Source organism: Ostrea edulis, chromosome 3, assembly GCF_947568905.1.
Source record: "Ostrea edulis chromosome 3, xbOstEdul1.1, whole genome shotgun sequence".
Lineage (NCBI taxonomy): Eukaryota > Metazoa > Mollusca > Bivalvia > Ostreida > Ostreidae > Ostrea > Ostrea edulis.
The window spans coordinates 40,465,528-40,489,933 of record NC_079166.1 but is presented as its reverse complement, the minus strand read 5'-3'; the positions used below and the strand labels follow the sequence as shown (position 1 = coordinate 40,489,933).

The following is a 24,406-nucleotide window of genomic DNA, read 5'->3' as shown; positions in this document are numbered from 1 at the left end:
CTTTAAATACACATAACACACATGTAATCGAAGATAATCGCTTCCAACAAATATTCATGGGAAAAAGGGACACGTATACCATAAATATTGAAAACCTGTAACGACCCTGTCCTGAGCACTCAAACAAGGCCGTTGAGTTTGACCGCTATATTAGAATATCTGCTTGCGAATTGTTAGGCCCCTCTTTACATACTGATTTTGACTACGGATTGTTTCGTTTACCTGCTAAAGATATATGGCTCACCGCGGGTGTGACTGGTCGATAGGGTATGTTTACCCCTCCTAGAAGCTTGATCCCACCTCTAATATGTGCAGGGATCCGTGTTTGTCCTCCTCTTAATGCTGTATTCTTTATGGGAATCATGAGCTTGGTAACTATTCGTTATCTTCACATTTTCAATAAAGGTAAATATTCATTGTTATATAATAGATTAAATCTGGTAATTGATAACAAGTCCATTTTTTATATTTGGAAGAATCATTCGCTCTTCATAATAAACAATAAGAATGAATATGTGTACATATGAATAATTTTATTTCATATTGTAATAAGGTATATTTTTACCCCGATTTGTAATTTTGAAATTACAATTTTTTATAAAGAATATCTTTTTTAAAAAGGATCTTCCTATATACTTCAAAGGGAAATAAATCAAGTGATGATCAAATTTCTGTAAACTCCTGGGGTGGATTAGGCTTATTTCATAAACCCTACAAAATGATAGTTTTATTATAAGAATTGCCCAATTTTTTATTATATATGAAATATGATCGTTATGCATTTCGCAAATCCAGAGATCCGTGCGTGTCCTACACTTAATTTTGTATTCTTTATAGGAGTTATGAGATTGATCACTATATGTTATCTTCACATTTTTATACATTGATTACCTTAAAGGAAATGTTGAAAATCGTTTAACGTCTACTTACTTTTCAGTAGCCTGCTTCGGTTTAGAAATTATTGTACACAGACCGTGTTATCGCCTATTAAATGAATTTAGAAGCATAAACACCATATGCAGGTGCATCTTCGCAAGCCAAGTGTCCGATTCGCTTACTCTCAATTCGAGGAGACTAAGCGAATCAGACACTTGGCTTGCGAAGATGTATACAGGTGATAAAGGATAATTGCTACATGAATATGAGAAGTTGACGATGATAAGCTAAGGACATCACATTTGTCATGAAACTGAATTTCTAGTTCGCCATCGACGTCTATATTCAATGAAACATCCTACTCTGAAATAGATGTGGAATACTTTGTGCAGATGTGTTTTCAGTTCATTGAACATATATTAAATCGACATATGAATGAAAGGGCTGCAGTGTTGTTGATAAACAAAACATCGGCCATGTATCTAAATGTTGGATTGCTTGTGACTGCAAACAAATTTCATCTCCTGTAAAGGGATTTGAATAATTCTGTTTAATAAGAAGATGAAAACAAGTCAGCCAATAATGGCGCACAATATGTATCCATGGCAGGGGCCAATTTTCATAGGTTGTCTATAATTTGCAGTTTCGTGGTATGTAATTTCATGTATATAGTCCCTGCATAATGACATCATATAATTTGAGTATTTCGTTGCGAAATCCACAAAAATTGGTCCTCTATGAAATTTAATGATTCCAAAACATTTCAATTTTTTTTCAATATTTCTAGCTCACTAAACACAGATACATGTAGATAGATGGTACAAAACGTTAATTGATCTATACCGTCTGAATGAATATGACATACTTTTCCAGTCACAAATACCGTCAAAATTCCCAGTACGGCGTTCGCAACCGGCAACCATTTTCAAACATCTGAAAAGGAGCGAAATGGTTCACACAAAATGGCCGTCGATTGTGAAGTGCAGCTGAGGAAAGGGATGATTTTTTCCATTTCAAGTATTCGACACATCCATTTTTAACCTCCGGTTAGTTTCCCAATTTCAAAATGTTAATAGATGGTGATAGAATGTAATTGTCTACTTCATTGCAAATGTTGCCGTATACAAAACGATCAAGTCTTCAGAGGGTCCACGTTCATTTCTCCTCAAGTGAATCGTTCAAACATTTAAATTGATTACCTAATATCGCAAGAAGTACTTGATCATTTCATGAAATTTGTCGAACATCTAGATTAATTATATGACCGTCGAGAGATATTCAATACAGTGTAATGCTATTAATTACTTTTTTGTAATGGCTGAAATTTAGTATCCTGTAAGGGTTGTAAGTTTTTCTCTTTTATATCAAGGGTACCCAGACGTTTAGATATTTCTAATTAATAATCAGATGACCTATAAAGCACCGCAAAGAGTTTGCATCCCCTCGTGACTAGTCACATCCGCCGTTATTAGCATATTCTGATTAGGCATACAGAGTAATCGCTAGTCAAATCAGTATGTAAATAACGGTCTAACAATTGGTATGAAACACGTCAGGCGGTATTCAACTTGGTAATACCAATTATTTGCAAATTAGACCATCGCAATGACCATAAAATTTACCAAACGAGGCTGTTGAAACCCACTAACATCTATTTATTTCTTATAGCCTGTCTTTATTTAATGATTGATCATGCGCAGAAAACGCTCTTGCGTATGGAATCAGTTGAGAGACATAAATACCATATGCAAGTGATAATGGAATATTGCTACACAAATGGGGAGCATATGGGAAGTTGACAGTGGAGAAGATTAAGGTATCTCGTTTGTCATAAAGTTGTGTTGGTACGAGTAGTTTGCTGTTGACATTATGTTTAATACAATATTCATAAATGAAGCAGACATGTTTCTTAAAATACAAATACTCCCCGAAAGTGTCCATCTTCATCAATGATATAATAATGCGTTATATTAACATTATCACTATTTTGAAAATTGTCAAGAATCAAAACAACGGAATTGTAATAGTCACAATTTTTGGTGCATCCCTTGTTGCTTTTCTTAAATATAAATTAAGTTTTCATGCAGATTCAGCAAAAGTTAAAGTCGTCTTTCAAAATGATAAAAACAATAATAACTATGAAAATTTTGGTCCCATCCTGGAACCAAAAAAACTCCCTACCCCTCAGGGTAGTGATTATTGTTTTGTAGGAGACCTCAAAATTGCAATTTTGTCACCGTTGTCCCAACAATGTTTCATATCAAATCTGAAAATAATCAGAAGTTTAAAACGTTAAATTGTTAATGCACGATGGACGACGGACGACGACGGATGCAGACCAATAGCAGTTAAGTCACCCGAATGACTCAGGTGACCTAAAACTTGAAATCTTTCTCTAAAATTTCCTAATTTATGTCAAAGCAAACAAGCACTGTGTCTACTCTAATCAGCAATGATCTAATAATTATGTGAAGGAAATACCAAAATAACCTATACTAGACTGAACTTGTTATACGCGACAACCTTTCTAAAGTCCAAAAGGTCTGGACACATCTTACAAAAGAACTAACGACTAAAGACCAGCTTTACATACTGAAAGTTTCACGATTATTGCAAGCTCATTCACTCCAATGCAAAACAGTAATAAGATAATGTTAAAAATGAAGATTCCCAAAAGTTTTAATTCATCCATATAAACTAAAAATTGTGTAATACAATTTAAGACTTGCGATTTTGTCGTAAAATGTTTTGTAAAAATGGTCCCTGTACTCCCCAAACAAAACATTATTGTCTCTTTAATCTTCATTAACTATACAATGCTGATCAAGAGTCTCTAATGATCACAAATCTGGACTACACTCACTATAAGAAAATGTCTTTCATGTTTGAATAAACTGAACCCTACTATTTATACACGACTGTCATTCTATGATATTCACAAGATCTGAACTCCACTTCCTCTACAATATGTGCACTCCATTAAGGGACCGGTCAATATTTATTGGGAGCTGGGACCAGTTCAAAATGCGATGATACATATATTTTTGGTGGGCTTACATACTGATAGAAGTCCAACTTTTTATTTTTAACACTGATAGGACAGCAATATTTTTATTGCAAATGTTTCAATGAAAAAAAATATTTGGAAAATGTACTTCAAAACTTTTGATTCATATTCAAGAACTTATCTATCTTACGAACAAAACTATTGCATTGTATGCATACTTTATTTCATGACGAATTTGACTCCACTATTTGGCACTCTGTTTTTCCTTAAAATAGCTCTAGGAAGTTTATCGTTATTTCGGATTTCAAACATTTCGGTTGAGCATCACTGTAGATACATTATTTGTCCAAATGCGCATCTGGTGCATCAACATTGCTACCGTATAAGTTTTACATTATGACCCCTGGATCGAGGCCTTTGCTGGTAGACTGTTTGTCCCCGAGGGTCTCTACAGCCCAGTAGCTAAAGTATTTCGTTACTAGCTTGAAAATACGGATGTATATTTAATTGCTGTGATCAAATTTAGAAATTTATTTCAAAATTAAGGATTATCTCCCTCATGCTATATACAATCAATCAATCAGTCATCCATAACTAAGGCGTGTTCAACATTTTGGAATGACTGAAAGCAAGTGAAATGTGTTTTGTGAAATAATAATGAAAGTGAATTCGGCCAAATTCCGAGATTGTCTAAATATTTCTGTTATGAACTTTCAATTTCAAAACATGGTGATTAAGGAGAAGTTTGTGCAACATTTTACCAAAAGACATCTATGACAATCGCATCTTATAAATCATAATGAATAAAATATGCTTTTCTCATATCCTTCAATGTAATCTCTATGGCGTGATTAATCAAAATTAGTTAGTAATCAAAATTTTGAAAACCAAAATCTTGGTAGAATATTTCTATTTTACTAATCCTTCAAAATTATACCAAAGTAGAAAAACACCACTGTCCATGTATTAGATACAAAATAAGGTAGTTATGTAGAAAAACACCACTGTCCATGTATTAGATACAAAATAAGGTAGTTATGGGTGGCCTACCTACAGATATACTCATGTCTATTTTGACAATCATGTTTTATATAGAAAAAAATCCCCTGGGGCACTAATTAACACACATTCATAGTATAGTAAAGCACAGAAAATGTATCAATGGCACAAATGAACAGGAAGAAAGTCTTATCTAATAGTACGCTAGTTACTTTGAATTTCTTCATTTTATCAGTAGGCTGTACGTTTCTTTGAGAGCTTTCTGTTGTTGTTTTAGAATGAAAATGAACAAGCAGCACGGTGGCTTCTAGTACAACGGTTAAACCACTGACAACGAGTTGTGTTATTAAATATATTGTGAAATATGGTACTTTATCTGATGATTGCGGCATCGAGTCGTTGATGATCGTCAAAAACACTGCAAAAGTTAGAAAGATAGCCATGCAGAAACTCATCTTCTCTCCGGATTCAATTGGTAACAAAAAACAAAACAGATTGATCACTGATAAAATATTTACAGGTAACAAGGTGGATGTGACTGCATAAAAAGATTTTCTCTGTAAAACCATTCTGAACGTCAATACTTCTTGTATACCAGTGGGACTTCCAATCTCTAAGATGCTTTTTGTGGTAGCGACAATGTCCCACACTTCGTTTTTTTCGTAATTTTGGAGATAAAAGTGGGAATATTCTTCCTCAAATGTAAGATATTCGGTTCCTACATTTATGTTGATAAACTGTAGAGAACAAGTCTGCGAATCAAATGGGTATTTCGTTACATCTATACCACATCGGACAGTGTTTTCCTTAAATAGTTTATTGGTAACATATCCACCTGAATAGACAGTAACAATGCCTTTATCATCGCTAATACAATTTTCGTTTCCTATTTCATTAAGGATACAAAGAGAAGTTGGCATCCAAATCTTCTTGGCTTTTACTTGAACAGAGCTAATATTCTGGTAAGAACTTGGATCCCACATCATACGATCGTCTTTCCATGACACAAACATTGCATATGACCCGGACATAATTTTTTGTTTTTCATTGACTTCGAAAATTCCCAACAGTGCAATATCCACTCCTACAGTGATACTGGATTTGGTGGATTCGAAAGGAGCTACATCGGGATCCATCACATTAATGATATCACGGAAGATCTGGGACCTGTTTGAGGCACTACAAAGATTACACGAGGAGACAGCAAGGAGAACAGCTTGAAATATGGACGCCATTTTTCTTTCCATTCTTGTTAAATGTGCGATTTACGAATGAAATCTTCGACAAGATTGTTGTGTTTATGAGTGACAAAAACATTATTTTTAGCGATCTGCATCGTTAAAAAATATTGATAATTGCGGGTCTATTTACCAAGCTTTTATATTTATTTGCAGTTTTAATGCAACATTATGTAGTGTGGACAGGATTATCCATTTGTTATATTGAAACGGCTAAATTACAGCTAAAAGCTTATTCGTAGGTTATTAACAGGTAAAGTATGACACGATACTTTAGGGAAAAAAATTCTGCAGTTATTTACTCTGAACCCAGTGTGTAGTGGTTTTAATAGTATACATGGATTGTGATGTTGTCTCTCGAACCCATAGCGATAAAAAGATTTAGTATTCCGAATCAAAGACTAGAAATGTTAAAGACAATAAATGAAGAATGTTCTAATTTCAGTTGTCTACAAGACTTGGACAAATTTATATGATTAATGAATAATGAAAATCCAATAATCCTTGTGTCTGTTTCAAATTCATAAACTTGTATTGTGACTAGTTCATGTATGAGAATCTACATATTATGTACAGGTATATATGTATTACATGTATATAGGGTTTTACAAGTGTATGAATATTCTTGAACCCCAACTTTTGGTACGAGGTGGAACAAATCTGTTCACTTTTTATATGATTTATATTTTTATGATTGAAAGGTGTATGCGAATGGATATAGATACAATAACTATATTTTTATCTACAGTATTTTTCCTATGGTACCTCTTGGTACCTTTAGTTATTGTTCAAAGATGTTGTACTTAATTGTAATGTTTAAAATGTCTATGCCCCTAGGGGTCCATTATTTGGCAATAAACTATCTGTATCTGTTAACGATAATATTATCATCACTCGTGACAATCAATGTACTTTTGTTTTGATATATCAAACCAACGGTAGGTTTTTCCTCTTTCTTTTTCTTACAGTTTGTATGCATGTATGAATGTACTGATTAGAAGGCAATTGCTTTAAATCCTAATTAACTTTTTCCAAACTTTTTTGTATCAATTAAGATAGCGAAAACTGAAAACAATGGATGAAATAATGATCGAGTGACTTGTGCAAATGAAATAATCAAACCACGAACATGTATGTGTAGAGTAAAACTTTCTCAACTTTGAACCTGATTTAACACTTACAATTGAGATAAAAAATTATTCAGCTTTGTGGCTATAATTCTAAAATACAGAATATATATAATCATACATACAGATTACGTATACTCTCGTACACCTTGAGCAATGATTTCTAAAATGGCAGGCAAGTAAGATGCAAGGTATATTATGATTTTACAGTCCGTCTCACCAAACGATATTAATTACAATATGATACCACAGAACAAAACCTCCCTCAGACAACGGTAGTTACATGTAGTACGTTGTAGTAAGAGAGCTAGTGTATGTGTACATAAACCTAATATTTCAAATCCATCATCATATATCTACATTTCCTATGTTTTTGATATCGTTACCAATTGTAATGTGAGCCATTTTTTCATGAATATGTTGCAGTTGTAAGCAATACACATATGAATACAAATAAAATTTAGTACACGTACAATGTACTTCTATTTTAACGTCTGGGAATTCCGGCTAAAATGAAAGTAAAATGCAAGTAAAGTGTATAAATGTTGAAATTTACATGAGGATATGAATTGCAACGCTTCACAAGCTTTTGAGAATTTTTCACTGACATATGGAGACGTCACCATTCCCGGTGAAGGGCTGCAAAATTTAGGCCTATGCTCGGCGCTTACGGCGTTTGAGCAGGGAGGGATCTTTATCGTGTCACACCTGCTGTGACACGGGACCTCGGTTTTTGCGGTCTCATCCGAAGGACCGCCCCATTTAGTCGCTTCTTACGACAAGCAAGGGGGTACTGAGGACCTATTCTAACCGTGATTCCCTCGGGACGTTAAACAATATTTAATCAATCAATCAATCACAAGCTTTTCATAAAGCACTAACGCGCTTCATGAAGTACGCCGGCGTGAAAGTCGCAGTTTCTACTCTCGTGCGTTTTCCCAATGGACTATTGCATAGGTTACTAATTAGTTATTATACAGTAAATGTTTTGACTTAACTGTGGGTAGATCTAATCTTTTCTAGCAAATGTGTAATTTTAAAAAAAAAAAAAGGCAACAGAATTAACAATGTTTTATTGTCGTATTTTGATTTGATATAAAAATGAAAATTGGTTATCGTGATAAAATGAATTTCGAGGTTGTTTTCCCGTTTGACGGAAATTAAGGTCGAAGAACGTTAGATGACATAAATGTATCTTGTTAGATAATTTTGTAGAATTATCAAATCATCGAGCCGATTTATCGGTAAATTATGATGATAAATGAATGGTACAAATTCAACATTTTTATGTCAACCTGTAAAAACTTTAAATTCTCCTTCAACTGACAAGCCGACAAAAAAATCTAACAAGTCGACTAAATTATCTGACATATGTCAAAAATTCCGTTCATTATACATTATTCGTTTTATCATGTCAAAGACCCATGAACTATGGTTGGTCTAAAGTTAAGCCTCCATAATCGGAAATCTCTGTTGGAATCAGTAAAATATATCACTCTACATGTATGTATTATATTTACAGAATTTTAACTGTTTTACCATCACTTCTAAAAAATTACTGTAGAAGGTGAATATTCTGCGATATCATTATAGGCCGAAACATACGTCAGTTATCGCTCTTTCACGTCTCTATCCGTATTTGTTAAAATGTCTACACTGGAGAAGGTGCGATATTTCCCAGTACAGAAAATGCTTTACCCTAAAGTTTGGTCAGATGACTGTCTTATCAACAGAATACATGGCAAAAAAATAATAATAATACGTTCCGCAGTGAGAATGGTATTCATCAACTACATCGCTTTTGTCACGATTTTCGAAAGGATTTAAAAAGAAACTCAGGGCGACTTTGATCATGATGTACATAAACTTGTGGTTGTATAGGTTGATAGCTTCTTTGCGTCAAATAGATAGAAACTTCGTTTTGCAAAGTAAAAAAGAAACACAGTACAGTAGGTTGGAAATACATGTAAAGAGAAAGGAGAAGACAACACACAGCATGAAAAGAACAGCCCAACAATTGGTATGAGACATGTCAGACAATATTCGACTTAAAATGACAGGTTGTATTTGCAAATATATGATTATAATGTATATTGTAGGTTAAAAAGAATTCTTAAAAATTGGTCTAGATTGTTGTTTTTCAAATTCCACTGATGAGCCATAGAGCAAAAGCGCTTTGGAATAATCTGATTTTCCCCCCTATATTTTGCCTATACCAAGGACTTATTTTATTCTTATATATATATTAGAACAATTTCGACAAATTTTTCCACCTTTTAAAAACGCTGTTAAATCATCGCACGTGCGTATTTATGAGATTGTACGACATTTCATACATTATTTCACCTGTTTTAGCCAGAATTATTTGATTTTAAATCGGTGTTTACAAACAACTGTCACTCGGCCATTTCAAGTAACAGTCACGTGTCTAGTTCAGACTTTCAGATCATCGGCGGTCTTATCTGTGTAAAGCTGTGTATTGTGTTACAACAGTACTGCCGTCAGAAGTTTAAGAAAAATCGCTCTTCTTAATTCGTTGTTTTACGCTCTTTTAGTCTTTAAAGTTAGACATTATACCTCACGTTGGGATTCCCCTGGGGCTATTTATAGATGTCTAACAGACGATGTATAATTGAAATGCTTGCCCACTATATTTACGTTTTAAATAATCTTCCCATTGCAAATGTTTTTAAGCATGTAATTCAGGAAAAGTTAATAACTTTAAAACCTAATTAATCTGCTTTAAGTAATTCTGTACAAAAATAATAAATGAACATCGATCGGATCATTATTATTAGATTTTCAATTTAAAAATTTAGACGATTTCAGCGAGAATATTTCTGGTACAAGCGGATTAATTTGATTTCCACTGATAATTAAATAGGTCTCCAAATGAAAATGAACATTACCTACGTTGTGTATTAATTGCAGCAATCATACGGCTAGAGTTGGAAATAAACACGTCAGTCATTTATTTTGTGAAATGATAGTCCTTGAACATTATATTGTGGTATGAAGAAGACATAAAAATCGAGATAAAATGGTCTTTTTAATGCAAGTTCTTAGTAAACCGGCCATCCCTCTAAACCGGCCTTTTTTTGCGGCCCGAGAGCTGGTCGTTTAGAAAAGTTTATATATATATATATATATATATATATATATATATATATATATATATATATATATTACATGTACATTTACCCTTCGCTTCCTCGCGTAAAGATGCTATGCTCAAGATGGATGACTCAATTCTCTATTTTCAAAGTTAAATTATATTGGTATAAAGATTTTAATTCTAACTATCTGTAGTCGATTCTAGAAATACAATTTTTCGCAGGAAGAAAATTTGATTTTGAATTGATTTATTCATTGGCAACCAAGTAGTTGAAAGTGCATACACATGATATACAGAATACACCAATCAAAGTTAAAACAAATACATGGGTTTAGATTTATTTTTAAATGCTATAAAAATTTGATATGATATGGGTCATAATTTTGATGAAGACATAAATATGCAAATATTTTTATAAAAAAGGTGGATTTAATATAATTGTCTATTACACTACATGGCACACATCTGTTTTTATAGCGATTTGTCCTGCATTCCAGTAGAGCATATTGTGATGAGTTTCGTAGATGTTAGTGCTTCTTAACAATTCTTAATGCTGTGGATTGAATTTAATGCTTACATTTTATAGTGAAAAACGTTTGATTTGTATTTAATTCTTAACTTCTGAAACTGTCTATCTATACAGTATGCATGTAAATATGTACATATAAGTGTCTGGTTTTTTGTTGTTGTTTTATTTTTGTTTTGGGTTGGGTTTTTTTTTTTATTGTTTTTTTGCATGCTTACCTTGTGATATTTTATTTTGTCTGTGATAGTCGGTTTAAGAGCTCTGTAGAGCTCATGTTATTTGTTGCTATTTGTATACAGTGCCGACTTTAAATAAAATTTACATGTACTTATGTACCGATAAGTTGAACCTGCAGCACTGTAGCTTACAATAGATACATACAATTTCACAAATAAATGAATGAATTACACCTATGATTTACAGTATGATAAACTTTACTCTATAAAATCATAGCACTTTAGCAGTCCAAAAAGTTCACAACACAGAAAGTCACGGTCACACAACGCATCACAGAAAATCCAGTAACAGGAAAGTCACATCACAGAGTCACATACGGTCACAAACTTTCCACATGACAACGTCACAGGACGGGTATCATATCGGACACGGCACATCACATCTTCCACGTCATCAGATCCAGAAACACCACAAGGAAATACCCCTGCCCGAGAACGGCTGGGTTACTGCAGACTAATCTACCCTTCCCCGCATTTCGGGGTACTGTGCGCATGGAGGAGTTCATACCCCTCGCATAACTCATGAACTTTCTTTCGTACCCCCTTGCGATGACCAAACCTGGGTTATCCCTGGTTCACTGTCAGTTGAACCTGGGATGCATAGCCATCAACCCACGATCAATGGAAACTCGCGAAGCCACAAACAACAAACCCATCCCGTTCATTGCTTAGAAGTTTATCAGGAGGAAGCCTCTCAGTCAGAGAAGGAACACTATCCCCCCAGGTCGAACCGGATAGAGCCACAAACCCGCATCCGCTGAGTCATCTCCATGAGACGCAAACACAACCCAACCTCCATCACACCAACACACAATGGTACATTTGTCAGGTGCCTTGTGGATAGACTCCTCCGGAAACTGATAGACTACTGCTTCAATCACAACAGAGCCCTCATCACAAACCTCCGTGCATGCATCGAATCCCACCTGGAACAATCCAGACTCACTAACACAATACTCAACAGCACCCTCGCCCCCAGACTCGTCATCCGCATCTGAGAACTGACCATCAACGGAATGCAAGACCAGAGCCTGTGCCACCTCAATGTCCCGCTGTCCAGCACTACTGGTCCGACCACTCAAACCGAACTGATCATGAGCTGAGAGGCACGAAATACCGATCACACCAGGCGGAGCTTCAGACTGTGCCTCAACCAGACACCCCAACTCGACTCCACATATCACAACATCAGTGACAAAACCATTGTCACCATCCCAACCCTTGGATACTGTGGAAGGATCATCATCCACATTGCAGAACGCATCAACAGCCATGTCAACATCAAAACCCAGAGAACACCCAGAGCTCCCCCGAGAAGTCACCTCACTATGGCGACCAACACTATCCCCGGTGTTCTCCAGCCCACCACCCTGGTGACTAACACCTGTCTCAGTGTCCTCCGGCCAACCACACAACTTCTCATCTGCGCCTGGCAGCACTCCTGTCTGCGCCGACCCTGTGTCCCTGACCCCTACTTCACTCCGGGCCCTCTGAACAACCACACCCGTCGACAACAAAACACTACTGCCCACCACAGACACACCACTACTCGGTTTCACTGACATTCTGACCTCATGACATGCACTGTCCACTGCTGACCCTGCTGGACTGGAGCTACCTAACAAGGGTTTGCAGAGAACTTGCCCCGACCTATTTTGAACCCCAGTCCCTGGAGACCGATCAACTAACACACCCTGACTAGTTAACTAGGGACCATCCCTACTAGCAGCCCTGCAGTCTTCTGTACTGACATGCCAAACCAGTGGAGATATCGACCTTGACCTGCTATGATGCCTAATCCCCTGTCTGACTGGCGAGCGACCAAAATGCATACTCCTGTCTGCGCCGACCCTGTGTCCCTGGGAATTAGATGAGTGGCCTTGTGTCCCGGGGGATTCTCTAATTACTGGGTTTACATATCCCCTATGAATCTGGGCAACACCATACACACTGGAGTTATGTGGGCTATCGTTGCTACACGTATACAGGGGCTCCCCCCAAGGGACTGCTCCCCTACTCTGGCGTAACTGTCCTACACCACCATTGACATCTGAGGTATGGCTGGCCCTTCTTCAACTACCACCCTCCCTGGGTGATACTTCTCTGGGGTTACCACCACTGTACATTGGGATACCTGTGCCCGATTGTCCAGAATGACCACCCTAGGACAATGCTGCCCCCATAGGACGGAGTGAACTGGGTATCACTTGGCATGCTTGCCATACTGAGGATACCTATACCCCCACTGTCACCAGCTTGGATGGGCTGTGCAGCTGAGTTCCCACCGGGGGATCCCCCACTACAGTGGTCCTCCCTGGGAGTGCCTACTCCCTAAGGAACCCAACAACCCACCCAGCAACTGTGTCAGCTTTGATTCAAACCTAGCATCAACGGCATCTAACCTAGCCAGGACCTCCTCGTCCCCTGCTGCATACCCTGACCTTTGTCTACCTCCAACATTGCTGCTATCGCCCCTTGCGGGATCCCTAGTACCCCCCTGGGTCAAAGACATATCAACTCCCAGTATTGTAGTATCCTTACCCCCACGTACCTCCAGGGTCCTGTACACTGGCGGTCTAAAAGGTGTGATAAAACCAAACAGCTGATCCACCCTGTCAGGTGCTAAGCCCCCCACGTTGTCTGCATGCTGCCCCTGGGCCCCTGTTGTGCCACCCGGCCTAGACCCCAGGCCACTCAACAACCCGGGACTCCCCCTACCTCGACCAAACGACCACTGTTTCCGTTCCATATCTACCCACCTAACTGCCTAGCACGCAATACACACAACAATGCAATGTAAACAACATAGCACCTAATGAACCTAAACCTGCTGCCACGCAGCTATCACATAATCTACATATAACAAACTAATCAATTACAACTGCATAATAAAAATCACTGTCGATTCCCTATAGATACGAAACAATGCACAAAATTGATCAGTTAACAAAACTAGTCTAATTCTAGCATTTCAAAATGGCTCTCACCTGCGACCATGCGGCCCCCGCTATGATCCGCGGGGCAGGTGGGCAAAATATCCTACCGGCGACGCCAATGAAGTGATTTCCTATACACAAAACACCGGATAAACACTTAGAAACACATATATTAGCCAATAAACAGAACAACTTACAAAGGGTCAACGAATATGCGAACTATAGTGCTGCACTCTCTAAAGCACATCTGCTCTCCTTAGAGTTCGCGGGTAAGAGAGAGAGAATTGCACGTGCAGGCTCAGAGGACTCCGAGCCCGACCAGAAATACCAAAAATCCACCCCCAAAATCACTACAATTACTTTCGTTCATTTGCTTCTTCATGCCTTCGTTCTGGCAACTTCGCAATATCCCCCTCACCCTCACATTTTCCCTCTGGTTTGCAGGGTTTTTTCTAACAGTGAAGAAACGACGGAGCGTCAGTGACCTGATTAAAACGCTATTGAGAATCAATATCAAGGCTTCTTTCAAGGACGTTTAATCTACTTTCGTTTTGAAATAGCATGCACTGGAGGGCGAAGTTGGGTAAGTAAATTAACTTTAATTGTTGTTAATGTGTAAACAAATACATGTGTTGCATTGATATGAGGATTTTCTGAATGCATAGATTCATGAATCTGGCATTGCATAAGTGTTTGATAAAATGTAACAACTTCCGGATAGCGTTATTTGAGGAAAATCATGCAGTTGTTGCATGTACAAATGTAATATGCTATTGGAGGATGTTAACAATTCTTGTTACTGCATGATGCGTGGTTGATAAATTTACTAATATAAAATCTAATGCAACTGTACATTACACAGGACTGTTGCAAGGCAACATAATCCACTTGGTACTGCACATTCGTGGCATATCATTGTGAACGCTAGTATGCAATGACTTCACTGTGCCTGTAATGTCTGTGCTGATGAAGCCTGGGTTCATTTTATAAAATTTGCAAAATAGTACACGCTGCCGCTAAATAGCCATTAGTTCGTTGTCATGGATTTGATTGTATGACCGTTCATACTTTTAACTTACATTTCCAATGTTTTTGCTTTTGGTATCCAAGTTACAAACTGTTATGGTAGCCATTTCCTCATGAATGCGTTGCAGTTCGGAACAATGCGCGTATGAATCTTGATAAATAAAGTACGTCTATTCTATGACTAAGAATTCAACAAAGATGAATATAGAATATAAAAAATAAATTTCATTTTTGAAAATACGTGAGAGTGTAAACTGGGGTGCGTCACACCGGCATACTTTTCACGAAGCCCTGTATGTCGACGTGAGGAGTCGCTGTTCATACCCTTACGTTGATTAAAAAATAAAAATGATTTTTTAAAAGATCTTATTAACACAAGAATATCAAATTTATAACCGTCTTCCTTCGTAGCAATCATGGACCATCTAGGCCAGTTACATGTAAAGCATGACTTTTGAATTATCGTGTAGCGGTCACACACTGCACGGTCATTGAGGGGGGAGAGAGAGAGAGAGAGAGAGAGAGAGAGAGAGAGAGAGAGAAACAGTTGCATGTATTTAGTGTAACATTCAAAGAGGATCATGCATGATGCATTGTTTACTTTAGATTGATCACTGTTCATTATATTCGCCTTTCGTGTTACCAACTGCATACATACATGTACCACAGAAGTGTAATCATATATATGAAAACTAAAACTACTCAACGATCGCCGTGAAATGGCTGGAATACACGTATTACCAAAACATCGTAGAACCATAAATAATCAATCAGTTCAACAACACGAAAAATGAAAATAGTCAAATTCTTGGAACGACTTAATAATGACGAGTCGGAGATAACAAAAAGCGTAGGTAAGGTGGGAATACACATGTGTGTCTGCTATAAATATTTAAATCTCCAGTTCACTAGCTTAACGATCAAACATATAATGTATTCAGTGTTCTGTGCCAAAATCTATCAGGAAGTTTAAAAATATGAGCATAGCAAATATTGCATGGTAAGTTTTGAATTATCAACAACATACCCTGGGTTATTTTGTTTTTTGGGTTTTTTTTACCGGATACCAACATCCTCACCTTCTTTCATGTTCCCAAAATATTTCATTTACAAATGTATGATACATGTCATTTTGAAAAGTTCAAGATGATTACACGTACATTCTGTATAACGGGAACGCTTTAACACATAGGAATTAGATATACACATCATCGGTAATGTACAAGTAACTGGAAACACTGATTTCCCATTATCTATTTATGAAAATAGAAAAATGGATTTACACTGCCAGGTAATGTTTGTTAATTCTAGGAATTCTTCTGTAGTTGTTTTCTTTCCCTTTGATACACATTGATTCGATGACTAAGCACAAAATAGAACCGAATTGTTAAATATTTCCTTCGTTGTTATTCTGTTTAGAATATTGAATGGGCGTTAGAGACGTAAACATTTTTCATTTCCTCCTGGTATTTAAATTGATCTACATTGAACATTTTAAATTATATCAAATGGGGAATGTATGTCAGCACATCCACAGTTTTAAACGTAAACAGGAACTAAACGAGCCTTTTATACATTTGATAAAGGATGAGACTCTAAATGTAAACCAAAATTGATCATCATATATAATTTTGCCACTAAAGGGACATTAGGGTTGTAGAAACAATATCTTCTCTAAAGATCGATATGAGACAGGCCAGTGGGAATCTGGGTTAGAATAGGTCCTCAGTATCCCTTGCTGTCAGAAGAGGCGACTAAATGGGATGATCCTTCGGATGAGACCGTAAAAACCGTGTCACAGCAGGTGTGGCATGATAAAGATACCTCCCTGCTCAAAGGCCGTAAGCGCCGAACATAGACCCCCTCACCGGCAATGGTGACGTCTCCATATGAGTGAAATATTCTTGAGCGTCCCGCTATAAAATCAATCAATCAATATGATATATGTATTTTAAAGAAACATTTGATACGTCCTTTTCTTGAGCTTTATACATTGTATATCTATATATAACTTGACCCAAATCAAGCTATCATATCACCGGTAACAATAATTATTAACTTCCTCATATCTGGGAAGTGATAATTTATGAAATACAAGTTAAACTTATCTTCCTCTTTAGTTGTTTTTATTTGTTAGTTTACATCTCCCCGAAAATGGTTTTTACTCATATTGACTCGTGAAAAGGTGAAGATAACGAACAGTGATCAATCTCATAAAGAATACAAAATATAGAGTACAGGGCCGTAAATTACATGGAGGCGGAGGAGGCAGCTGCCTCCTCCAACTTTTGAGCCAAAAAAATTAAAATTTAAAGTTCATTAGAATTTATGTTGTTTCCAATAACTAAGAACATGATACCTCCCTTAAAAAGCATTCCAAATCTTTCTTTTAGAATGAGTTAGTCAAGTAACATCTTAGAAGGCCCTAGAATCAAGGATTTTGCACGAAACGTGTTCAGTGTGCACAAAATGTGCTCAGCGTCTGGGGGCCTGGGCGGCCCCCAGACCCCCGCCTAATTTCCTGCCTCCTCCAAATTGAAGGTTAATTTACGGCCCTGAGAGTATGGCAAACACGGACCCCTGTATATACCAGAGGTGGAGTCAGGTGCCTAGGAGGACTAACCATTCCCTGTTGACCGGTCACACCCGATGTGAACCTCTATCTTGATCAGTCAAACGGAGCAATCCGTAGTCCAAAATCTTCTTAGGATTTATGAGAATGAACATTACTCGTTATCTTCACTCTTTCATTGAGATGTCACATTATTTGCTTGGTATTCCATAAGTGTTTTAATCTAAACATATCACGAAATGGTACGATTATCACACAATTCACTTTGTCAACACTTCTAACAAAATGTTATCTAATATAGGCCTGTCCGAAAACGTGAGTTATCTCTCTTTGTATTCTAACATTTAGTATGAATATGATAACTTCCGGGTAGTGACACAATCAGGCTGCGCAATATTTTAAGTGTTATGTTGAGTATGGATGCTGTTCAAAATCGAAAACAGTTGAAACCATTACTACGAAAGGGTAAGGAAATGTTAATGGAAACAAAAAGAATTTCTTGATGGAGTCAGGGGTGTGATTTTTCTGGAGGGGTTAGGAGAATTTAAAAAATCGAATTGAAAATCAGACATTCACTTTGGGGGTGGGGTGGGGGGTGTAGGATTGGCCTATTGACTCTGACATTGATTAAAGCCGATGTGCATTTCAGAGGTACAGTTTCTTTTCTTTGATATTGACTCTGACAATGATAAAGACCTATATGAATTTCAGAGTTACAGTTTCTTAAAGATGAATATCGGGCATGGGCGTTAAGACTGTAAAAGATCAATACTTCGAGACTTCCCGGCTAACAACTCGGTACACGGACAGGAAATATGCAAGGAGCTTCCTTCTTTTGGGAATGTCGGATTTTGCTGACGATATCCGCTTGATGAAAAGTGAACAACGCCATTTTCTTCTAGAGTGTGTTATTGTCATTGACGACGATATTTAACTTTTAGAATTACATTTATCAAAAATATTAACTTCTTTTCTTTTTGAAAGCTTTCCATATTTCTTACTAGTGAACTAATCAATTAGAATTTTTAAAAGGATATTGACATCTATCGTATTAATTAAGGGAAGATAAAAGTAAAATACATAAAATGGCCACTCCTCATGAAGTATTGTATTTGAATGAACCTGACAATGTCCAAGCTGTTGATGGCTTTGGGACCAGGATGAGAGAACACCAACAGACACAAAATCAATATTTCCGTAATACCCACCTCGCAACACCCACGGGTACTGATATTTCAGACAGTACCCCTTCTGAAGGTCACCACAAAGGGAATAACATTGCTAGGGAATACGGTATTACTGTCAGCAAGCCCAAGTACCAACAATTTGCAGTCAGAGATGTTCGTCTTAAAACTTTCAAGAATTGGCCGAATGACGTCAAACAGAGACCAGAAGACCTGGCTGACGCCGGCTTCTTCTATTCAGGTAGTCATTTGTAAATGATAAATGGAACAAACCTTGTTCTATAATGACAGTACATAAATTTTGAGTTGATGTTTAAGTGGCACCTGTATTATCCTGCTCGAGTACATAAGAGTATGTGGTTCACAAATTGATAGTACATATCTTTTGCAGGAAGTTCTGATGTTGTATTCTGTTTTTACTGTGGACAAGGCCTCAAGGACTGGGAGGAAGAAGACACGCCTTGGGGAGAGCATGCACGGTGGTCATCCGAGTGTCCGCACCTCTTGAATATAAAGGGGAGTGATTTCGTTCGTCGAGAACTGCTTCGCGATACTGATCCTGTTCAGGTAACACACTTAAAATCATTCCAGAATCCGCGTGATCGTTCAGAACATACATCTCACTGAATTTGACGGTTGACAAATTACGTCATAATAGCTGACGTTTCATTTGATTTGATCAAATGATGCAGGGATAGTATGTGAATGTCTACTAGCCTGACTAGTAGATGTAGATAGAACAAGATGTCAAAAACCTGCATGACAAGTGCAAGAACCTTCACATATCGTGAAAGCATTGTGACAACAACTGTTGAGTTGAAGAAGATATCAAGGCAAGACTAGTTAAAGCAAGAGGCGCCCTCATGAATATTAAGAGCATCTGGAAGTCTAACAGCGTAAGCAAGAACACCAAGATGAAGCTATATAACAGTTCTGTCCTGTCAGTACAGTTGTATGGTGCGGAATGTTGGAGGATGTCGAAGAGAGATATCAATAAACTCTCAAATTTCCACAATGGTTGCTTAAGAAAAATCATTGAAGGAGAATGGGTTAACTATGGGGAATTGGAGAAGAAGGCAAAAGACAGGGAGCAGTGGAGAAAACTAGTCCTTGTCATATGTGCCCCCGGGCATAACATGGATTAGGTAGGTACTAGTCTGACTACATGCACCTTTTCAAGGATAAAACAGCATATTGACAGTTTCGAGATCGGAGCTCTTCTGTATAGGAGGTGCAGTTGGTGAAACTCTGAATACCATAGTGAAACAGAGTGGATCTACAGTCAGTGAGGAAGGCGATAAAATGTATCAAAATGTGTCAAAAGTGACTTCTCGTTGAATATGTGAATGTAGGAAATACAAAATACTATCAAAAGGAATGATTTTAAAAAGTGGGAACATAAACATGTAGGAGAGTTCTCCAAAGGGAAATAAATCGGACGTATTGAATGATGTATCGAATATCATGACGTATATTGACAACCGTCGAATTCAGCGTGTGTCGATCACAGTGCTACCTCGCAAAGCAATATCAAAAAGCTGCAACTTTGATACAGTTTATGTTCAGGTTAAGGTACTCTACTACATGTAAGCAATATGAAACTTCTCAGGAAAACCTTATTTTTTTAATTCTATGAACATGTATTGCCTGAGGACAAATCTCAGATGGGTAATTGTTATTGTTCTCTTAGAGTTTAAGCAAAAAATGATGTGTATTGTTAATTGGCGGAGGTTATCTAGCTACTTGAATATACAACTTACAACAGGTGTGAGAGGATAACGGGGGTGTTTTCTCCTCCTACAGACGCCGGATCCCATCTCTGGTGTTTCCAAGAGTCCCTGTTTCTCCTACTCTAAATTTGTTATTCGTTATAGATTTATAGGTCGACAGGGGATACGTACTCCTAGGCACCTGATCCCACCTCTGGTATATCCAGGAGCCCGTGTTTGCCCAAATCTCTATTTTGTATTGCTTATAGGAGTTATGAAATTGATCACTGTTTCTTATCTTCACCTTTCATTGATCATTGTTCATTATCTTCACCTTTCATTGATCATTGTTCTTTATCTCCACCTTTCATTCATCATTGTTCGTTATCTGCACCTTTCGTTGATCCCTGTTCGTTATCTTGACTTTGTCATGTTATTGGATTATTGACAAGAATGTCATCAACTTCGATGAATAGAGTTCGTACGAAACGGTCATAGTTCATGTATCTAAAAGCAATTCGCTTTGTATTATAGTATATTGCCGATAATTCACAAGCTGTGTATGTTGCAGAGAATCGACCAACCACTACTGGTAAGAATGCAAATATCCGACCCTTTTTAAATTCATACTCTGAATACTGAACACCGTCAATATAATTGATTATTGCTTCAATGTTATTGTTAACATGTCAAAAGAAAAGCTGTAAATGCAAAATAGGTTGTGCAATTTCTCAAAATAGAAGTCTACGCCGATCTTTCCAGTTTCAGATGGGTTACTTGAAACGTAACGGCGTAATTGCAATTTGTTGTAGATTCTGAGAATGATACGTGGAATAATCCTGCTGTGGAAAGTTTACTGCAAAATGGGTACAATAAAGATATGGTGCGAAAAGCCATCGTCTTGTTTCGTAGAGACAGAGGAGGTACAGTTCCATGAATCGATTGTGTTTCAAATAAGTTTTTTTTATCTCCATATCCAAGTTATATACCTATATCCGAACTTTGAAATACATGCAAGTTTGAGACAGATGTAAACGCTCAGAAGACAAGATTTTCTTACTTTATAGATCTGCATGCATATTGTTTATATTATACATTCACATGTTGTATATATCGACACTCACCATGTATTGTATTTCGTCAATGTTATGTAATATGCAATATACCATGACTGAAATAGCTGTGATACTTGTGTCTGCAGAAAGTTCACCTTTGGCTGCAGCGGAACTTTTGAGCATTATATTTGACCTAGAGGAGGGAAACATCATATACGAAGATGCTGAAAAGAAAGGTTTGTGATTTCGTAGCAGTCAATGTCAATTCTATAAAATATATTTTTATAAATAATATATGCAAGTGTATATGTACAGAGTTTAATGTAAAATTGTTACTGGTAGGAATTGAATTGACAAAATCAATGATGTAAATTTATAGAAGCTGAGCTCCAGAGGGATTTGATTAGAAAAGAGAATGAAGAGCTACGGAAGTCGACCTACTGCCGAAGGTGTTCCACACGTTTCGTGTCTGTGGTGTTTCTGCCCTGTGGGCATCTCTGTACATGCAATGAGTGTGCTCCGTCCATCAAAAATTGTTTGATGTGTGGTGGATTTATCAAGGGGACTGTTCGCACATACCTTGTGTAAGAGTTCCAATAAACCCAGAATTAATTGAATTCAAGATTTTAAAAGAATGAAAAGTGTTTTACAATTTTATTCTGAAGAGTATGATCATACAATAATTGATGCATGTGACATCATGTATTGAAAATCAATGATTCGTTTCATATTTATATGTGTCTTTTGAGGAAATAACATCTTATGTGATTTACAACAATGATGCACAAGCATTCCTCCATATGGACAAAAATTATAGCTTACCAATTCTTTAAACTTTTTGTTTCATAACAATACACATTGTATGAATCGGTAAACCAATTTACTGTTCACTAAAGAAATATGCATTCATTGCATTCCATTAGTATGACTTAATAAATATGGATATGTAATTTTGATTGAAAGAATTGGTTGAATAGTATAGAATACTGAGTCTTTCAACAATTCATTCTGGGTTTGATACGACTCGCTGCAAAGTCCACGTTTTAAAAAACTATCTCGACACAAATGTTACATGTAGCGAAGCGGCCAAGAAATGGATTATTTCACTTTTTTCAGAAATTCTGGGGAAAAGGAATAATGCAATTTGGTTACAATGGTATTTTGCTTTTATATTTCAATGGTGAATATATTGCCTCAGCAACAACTGGCCTCGACTTGATTAAGTCTAAATATCAAATCCAGCTACCTTTTGAAATAATTGTCATCAACAAATAAAATTTTCAGTATACATGTATGTTTGCATTTGATTTTTTTAAAACGTGAAGTTAATTTAAACATATGTGCTAGATAAACCTTAAGATATAAAAAAAAAAAATCTAAATTTTGACTTAAGCCAGTTGGCCTAGATGTTATTGTCCTTTTTCTGTATTCCTATTGTATGGTTACTAGTACATTGTGGTCGTCATAGTGATATACCACAAGCAGACTGTTGTTATTTTTCACTAAACATTATGATGATTGTAAATCTATATGTTTATGTAAATACAATGATTATCTCATACATTGTAGCCTGCTGATTTGTTGAATCATTGTTGAACTTTTCAGCACCCAAATCAATGATACATGTATAACACACCAAACACTCTTTTATCACACCCATGGTATTCAGTCTTTATATTCGAAGCTTTTGATATATTATTACACTAAAACAAAAATATATCATAAAGTCACTATAACAGTATTGTTGATGTTATGACATGCCAAACATTGTATTCAATTTATTTCATGGTTTATCATGCGATTTCTATTTGTAATTCCCAATTTCACCACTTATATTGTAATTTCAACTCGTATTGTACATGAATTGTATATCTTCTATTTGTATTCTATGATTCCATTTGTATTGTATAATATACCATTTATTTGCATGTTTCAATGTGTATTGTATGCAAGTTCCATTTTTATTCAATACAGAAATTACTTGTATTCTATAATTTATTAGAATTGTGGGTATATTTCGATGAATATCATTGGACGAAACGTTTTCAGGCAGTTCAGAGTAATGGCGACATTCACTAGTGCAAGTAGTGGTGTGGAAATGCCTTGGTAAAAATTAATTTCATAAAGAACATAATAAACAGTAGTATATGCGTACCTATTTCAAGACTAATATCTTTTAAAACAAAAGAGTGATTGAAGTAATTTACGCAAAGTTTGTACAGAATTTACTTCAATCATCAGCTTTTTGTCTTATGATATATATATATATATATATATATATATATATATATATATATATATATATATTCTTTGAAATAAAGTTTGAATAGATACTACAAATTATACTACAAAACTTTAAAAGGTCTTTCCCCACCATTAGTTGCCATGCATATAATATCCGTAACACATGTTGCCATGACTGAAACGTCCGAATTTTTTTCGACCAATGATATCCCTCGTGCGAAAGAAAATAAACATACCCCACAATTCTAAATCCAAGATACAAATAAATTTTGCAATCGAATACTAAATGTAATTCACATACAATGACAATTGAAACATTCAAGTATATATATACATGTACAATACAAATAGAATATATTCGCTACAAATGCAAAATAATGGAATACAAATGGAAAATTACATGTAATACAAATGGACGATTGAAGATTACAACTAAATAAATGTACAATACAGATAGTGACATGCACTGTAGAATGCAAATGGAATAAATAGAATATTGCAATATTTCACATGTTATAGAATATCGTAATTTTTATAGATTTTTTTGTAAATATTG

General features: G+C 36.3%; 2 protein-coding genes across 5 annotated transcripts; one reads left to right on the top strand and one right to left on the bottom strand.

The window, feature by feature from the left end:
• Nucleotides 1-5,001: 5,001 nt before the first annotated feature.
• On the bottom strand, nucleotides 5,002-6,117 carry LOC130053555 (acetylcholine receptor subunit beta-like). The gene has a single exon (XM_056160896.1). It carries the CDS (start codon nucleotides 6,115-6,117, stop codon nucleotides 5,002-5,004), a length of 1,116 nt encoding a protein of 371 aa, XP_056016871.1.
• Nucleotides 6,118-14,505: 8,388 nt separating this feature from the next.
• Nucleotides 14,506-22,505, top strand: LOC125673174 (baculoviral IAP repeat-containing protein 3-like). Of its 4 annotated transcripts, none has more exons than XM_048909596.2 (7): nucleotides 14,506-14,643; nucleotides 18,370-19,083; nucleotides 19,234-19,409; nucleotides 21,086-21,143; nucleotides 21,364-21,474; nucleotides 21,753-21,842; nucleotides 21,986-22,505. In XM_048909596.2, the coding sequence occupies exons 2-7, from the start codon at nucleotides 18,744-18,746 to the stop codon at nucleotides 22,192-22,194; spliced, it is 984 nt and encodes a 327-aa protein (XP_048765553.2). In that variant the 5' UTR covers nucleotides 14,506-14,643; nucleotides 18,370-18,743; the 3' UTR covers nucleotides 22,195-22,505. The 4 variants fall into 4 exon arrangements, with proteins under 4 accessions (XP_048765553.2, XP_056016692.1, XP_056016691.1 ...); XM_056160717.1 differs by lacking the exon at nucleotides 14,506-14,643 and adding an exon at nucleotides 15,931-16,086; XM_056160716.1 differs by lacking the exon at nucleotides 14,506-14,643 and adding an exon at nucleotides 16,251-16,377.
• The last annotated feature ends 1,901 nt before the right edge of the window (nucleotides 22,506-24,406 follow it).

What these genes read in the sequence shown, in the direction of transcription:
- LOC130053555 (XM_056160896.1), bottom strand. Translation starts at nt 6,117, where the DNA reads ATGGCGTCCATATTTCAAGCTGTTCTCCTTGCTGTCTCCTCGTGTAAT.
- LOC125673174 (XM_048909596.2), top strand. Translation starts at nt 18,744, where the DNA reads ATGGCCACTCCTCATGAAGTATTGTATTTGAATGAACCTGACAATGTC. An exon ending in CGCCGGCTTCTTCTATTCAG is followed by an intron (nt 19,084 to 19,233) that starts GTAGTCATTTGT and finishes TATCTTTTGCAG; the next exon opens with GAAGTTCTGATGTTGTATTC. An exon ending in GCGATACTGATCCTGTTCAG is followed by an intron (nt 19,410 to 21,085) that starts GTAACACACTTA and finishes TTTGTATTATAG; the next exon opens with TATATTGCCGATAATTCACA.